Below are 5,246 nucleotides of genomic sequence, written 5' to 3'. Positions count from 1 at the left end.
CACTGATGCCGAAAGCGACCGACCCCCGCTGCCCAAACCACGCACACGCCCCCATCCGACCGTCCGCCCGCGTCCATCCAAGTATCCAACGGGGCGCGTCGAGCCGGGGGCGGGGGGCCCGCCAGCGACGCGGGCAGGACAAAGCCTCGTAAACCGAGCGCGCGCACCACTCGCTCCACCTTCGAAACCTTTCCCGTGCTCCAACGCGCGCTCGTGCAGTGCGGGTGCGTGCTCTGCCTCTGCTCGTCCGTGGGCATGGCCGCCACCCTCGCCGCCTCTCGGCTCCTCCTCCTGCTCATCCGCGTCGCGGCCACCGTCTCCTTCGCGCTCGGGCTCGCCGGCCGCGCGCAGCTGCTGGACCCGCAGCAGCTGCTGGCGCTGCGCGCGCTCGGCCTCGGCGCGCACCGCGCCGGCGACCCCTGCGACGCGGACGGCGCCGTGGCCGCGTCCTGCGACGCGGGGGCGCCGTTCCGGCGCGTGACGTCGCTCGTCCTCACCAACTGCTCCGACACCACTTCCGTCTCGGCCGCGGCGCTCGAGGCGCTCGCTTCGTCGCTCCGCGCGCTCGCCTTCTCGGACTGCCCCGCCGCGCCGCCACGGCTCCTCCCGCCGGAGCAGCTCGCCGCGGGTCTCCTGTCCTTCTCCTGCACCGCGTCTCTCGGCCGCCTCTCCGCCGTTTGGCTCTCCCGCCTCGCCAACCTCACCGAGCTCACCGTCGCGAACACCCCTCTCGCCACCGGCTCCCCGTCCGAGCTGGCCGTGGTCATCTCCCACATGGACCACCTGAACCGTCTCACCATTTCCAATGCCAACCTATCCGGCTTCCTCCCGCACCACTGGCACTGCCCCAACCTGACGCACCTCGACCTCTCCGGCAACCGCATCGCCGGCGCCATTCCCGACACCATCACCCACCTTGGCAGCATCACCCACCTGAACCTCAGCTCCAACGTTCTCAAAGGGCAGATCCCCACACACATCGGTGACCTCATTTGGCTCACCACTGTGGACCTGTCCAACAACTCCCTCTCCGGCGGCATCCCGGAGACCGTCTCCACGCTGCCCGAGCTGGAGGTGCTCAACCTGGGCTCCAACCGGCTCAACGGGAGCATACCGCCGTTCTTGTCCGAGATGAGGGGCCTCAAGGAGCTCAACCTGGAGAACAACGACTTCGACGGCGTGGTGCCGTTCAGCGCCAGGTTCTTGTCGCGGCTGCGGGTGTTCAGGGCGGCCGGCAATGGCAAGCTGTGCTACAACAGGTCGGTGCTCTCCGCCGAGGTCGCCGTGGGGGTGGCGCCGTGCGACAAGTACGGGTTCCCGGTCACGGCTCCCCCGGCGACGGCGCAGTCGGAGAAGAGCACGGCGGACTACGACGACGGCGGCAGTGATGGCGACGCGGACGGCGACGCCGACGCTCGTGGCGGCCCTAGCGCGGTGGTTCTCGGGCTCGCCATTGGCCTGTCCTGCTTGGCGTTCGTGGTCATCTTGGTCGTCTGCCTCTGCAAGGTGTGCAGATGAGATGGCGTGAACTTTTTGTTGCTTCTCTTGTGTTGACGAGGTTGGTTTACAACATTGCTGCATGTTGAATAGTCGGATCCGCAATTTGCTGTTACGCTGTGTAGTGTAGCACTGCATGTTGTACTCCTAAACCAGCATAGATCAATTGATCGGTTGAAACATTTGACGAAAAATACAACGAAGAGGCCGTATTTGCAAAGCAGAAAATTCCTCTTGTTTGGTTTGCTGACCAATGTCGTTGTTATTATTTAGTGTTGTCTTTTTTTTTTGCGGGGTCTTGTCCCGTCGTTGCATCGTTCTACTGTATTCACTGCGGTATCACAAACTCAGAAGAGTAAAACAGTTACTCCCTCTGTGCTTGAAAGAGTATACTTCCAACTTTATTTGAAAGTCAAATTTTTATATGTTTGACCGTATTCATACAAGAGTCAATTACACTGGTGGTGCTACAACTTGACGTAAACGGTCACTTTGGTGCTAGAAGTTGTGGCGTACATTGAAGTGATGCAAAAACTTGGCATTAACGTGCAAATACGGTGCTTATCTCATTTATGTACGGAGTAGGTGCTGACTAGGCGCGTGGGGCCCGCTGTCAGCCATTGCACCAGGGAGAAGGGGTGTGTGGCTTGATTTTTTGGAAAACACCCTCGAAATATTTATTTTCACAAAAAGCCCCTGTTGACGTGGGAGTGGCATTTTTTCACCTCTATGAGAAGTGGGTCCCATCTGTCAGACCAGAGTGAAAATTAAATCAAAAGGGAGGCCGCCTGGAGTCGAAGCCATGTCCGACTACAAACCCCCAACACGGCTAACCAATACGCCAACAAGATCTTATGTTTAATTTGGATAAGAAAGCTATATGTACTAACCTGGCAGCATGGTGAGTTTTTACGGGCTGCACATAGTACATATAGCTTTAACATTTATTTGTAAAACATAACTAATAAAAAATATGTTCACATATTTGTGTGATACAAATATTATACATGAAAATGATTATTAGTAAATGATAACATTTAAATATACATCCTTGCATGATATAAAAAACGAAATATGTATCTGGCAACTGTGTGGCAGATTGCAAATCTGCCACACGCATCGAGAGGCGTTCGATCCAAATCCAATGAGCCTCCACCACACGCCTCAAACCTCGACCCCCCGCTCGCCTCACACCCCCGGCTCCGGCGCAGCACGCCTTCACTCATCACCTAGCCGGCTAGCCCCTGGCACCTCCGCCTCCTTTCCCAGCCGCAAGGGCCTCCGGGTTCCGGATTCTGGCGAGATCCGCAGCCACCTAAAGCCGTCAGTCGTTGCCTTGCTTCCCGGTCAAAAGGAGAAGGGAGCCGAGATCCGCTACCCCCGCTGCTTGTTGTGGATGGCCCCGGCCCTGCTTCTTGTCGTAGATGGATCCTGCTGCAACCTCACCGGCCGTCCATCACAGAGATGTCGTGGTAGACGATGCCACCATGCATCAGCCACACTTCCGGCCGCTCAGCAAAGGAGCTCCATCCCTCCCGTCTGCATCTCCTCCACCTACGTTGTTGGTTGTCAATCGGCCGAGGTAACGTCCCCGTCTTCGGCTCCATTCCCATCCATGGCCGGAGCTTGATGTGCCTCCTACGAGCAGATGCGCATGAGCCCGACAACAGGGTAGTTGTACAACTTTGATGTTGTTTACTACTGCTGGCAACCTTGCGGTGCTAGTCTCCATAGATTTTGTTGCCACTTTTTTATAATCATGTGATTCCAGGCCTCTTTTTCGAGTTTACAGTTTGCTCTGCTCTGATAGTACTACAACACGAGATTGTTGTTTGTTGCAAGAACTGTTGGATGGTGCCATGACAGTTGGAATTGGAAGAACTTTGTGCTTTTTTTTTGTTTAGAAAAGGAAGCAACTTTGTGTGTTGGGCGGTGCAAAGTTCAGTATCTAGAGCATATAAACCGAAAGCCGGTCTTCTACACTTTTACCTTGATTCAGATGCTAAGTGGCCTGAAGATTAGTTTAGAGCTAGGATGGCAATACAGACATGAGAGTAATACGTGGTTCATCAAAACTACCTGATAACTTACGTATAAACATCACGATAACTTTGACAAAGGAGGAAAAGTAGTTAAAAAACCCACCTGAGCAAGTATTTTTCTTCAATGGGGGATGTATATATTCTTCTTGTACAAACCAAATTAGTCATGGGGCAATAATTTCTATTGCATGTAAGAATACTATTTTGTTTTTTTTTCTATAGTAGGAACTTGAGAAAGTCGTGGAAAAATTTATTCAACAATAAGCGGTAACTTATGTGTAAATAACATGATAATATACACATTGTAGACGTGATAACTTACATACAAACATTATGGTAATTTTTGACTGGAGAGAAAATATTTGACCCAAGAGGAAAGGTTGTTGAAAATATACCCTGAGTAACTTCTATGTAAATAGCATGGTAATATACGGACCGTAGATCTGACAGCACTTACAAACACCGCGGTAACATTGACAAAAGGGGAAAAATTGTTGAAAAACATTCCCCTGGTAACTTTAGTGAAAATTCCACGATAACTAACATGTCACAGGTGTGGTAACTTATGTAGCCCACGTGCGGGACCTTTAGCCCGGAAGAAACAAGTTGTTGAAAATATACCCCCGGTAACTACTGCGTAAATAACATGGTAACATATACACCATGGGCGTGACAACTTATCCACAAATACCTCGATAACTTTTACCCATGAGAAAAAAGTTATTGAAAAATATACATCAATAACTTATGTGAAAATAGCACGGTAATATATGAACTGCATACACGATAAATTACGTACAAAGACAATGGTAAATTTTACCAAGAAGGAAGAAAATTGTTGAAAAACATATCAAAATAGCATGATAGTATACGAACCACATGCCCGATAACTTACGTAGAAACACTACGGTAACTTTTCCGATCGAAATAAAAAGTTGTTGAAAACATACCCCCGGTAACTTATGTGAAAATAGTATGATAATATGCGACCCGTTTACCCGATAACTTACGTACAACCACCTCGGTAATTAACTTTTTGACCGCGAGGAAAAAGTTGTTGAAAACATATCTCGATAATTAATGTGAAAATAACACGGTAATATACGAAACACATACTTGATAACTTACATAGAAACACCACAGTAACTTTTTGACCAGGAGAAAAAGTTGTTGAAGAATATAACCTCAGAAACTTATGTAGAAATAGTACGATAATATACAAATCACATACATGATAACTTAGTACAAATATTGTGGTAACTTTTTAGACCGGCAGAAAAAAGTTGTTGAAAACAATTTATGTGAAAATAACACGGTAATATATGAAGTGCATGTCCGATAACTTACGAATAAACATCGCAATAATTTTGACCAACGCGAAACAAAGTTGTTGAAAAACATACTCCAATCCCCGAGGTAACTTGTGCGAAAATAGCACGGTAGCATGTGAACCGCATACCCGACAACTTACCAGAAACACCGCGGTAACTTTTTTGACCGGGAGAAAGAGCATACCCCAATAACTAATGAGAAAATAATATGGTAAATACGAACCGCATACCCTATAACTTATGTACAAATACCGCAAAAACTTTTAACCGAGGGGAAAAAGTTTTTGAGAAACATCTTCCGATAACTTATGTGAAAATAGCACGGTAATATATGAACCACGTACCTACTAAGTTAAGTACAAATACCTGCGGTAAC

The 5,246-nt window shown here is 49.2% G+C and overlaps 1 protein-coding gene across 1 annotated transcript; it reads left to right on the top strand.

Annotated features, from left to right (window-relative positions):
- Nucleotides 1–255: 255 nt before the first annotated feature.
- On the top strand, nucleotides 256–1,719 carry LOC119279635 (receptor-like protein 51). The gene has a single exon (XM_037560816.1). It carries the CDS (start codon nucleotides 256–258, stop codon nucleotides 1,516–1,518), a length of 1,263 nt encoding a protein of 420 aa, XP_037416713.1. The 3' UTR covers nucleotides 1,519–1,719.
- Nucleotides 1,720–5,246: the final 3,527 nt, after the last annotated feature.

This window comes from Triticum dicoccoides, chromosome 3B (assembly GCF_002162155.2).
Source record: "Triticum dicoccoides isolate Atlit2015 ecotype Zavitan chromosome 3B, WEW_v2.0, whole genome shotgun sequence".
Classification (NCBI taxonomy): domain Eukaryota; kingdom Viridiplantae; phylum Streptophyta; class Magnoliopsida; order Poales; family Poaceae; genus Triticum; species Triticum dicoccoides.
This window is presented reverse-complemented; position numbering and strand designations above follow the sequence as displayed.

What these genes read in the sequence shown, in the direction of transcription:
- LOC119279635 (XM_037560816.1), top strand. Translation starts at nt 256, where the DNA reads ATGGCCGCCACCCTCGCCGCCTCTCGGCTCCTCCTCCTGCTCATCCGC.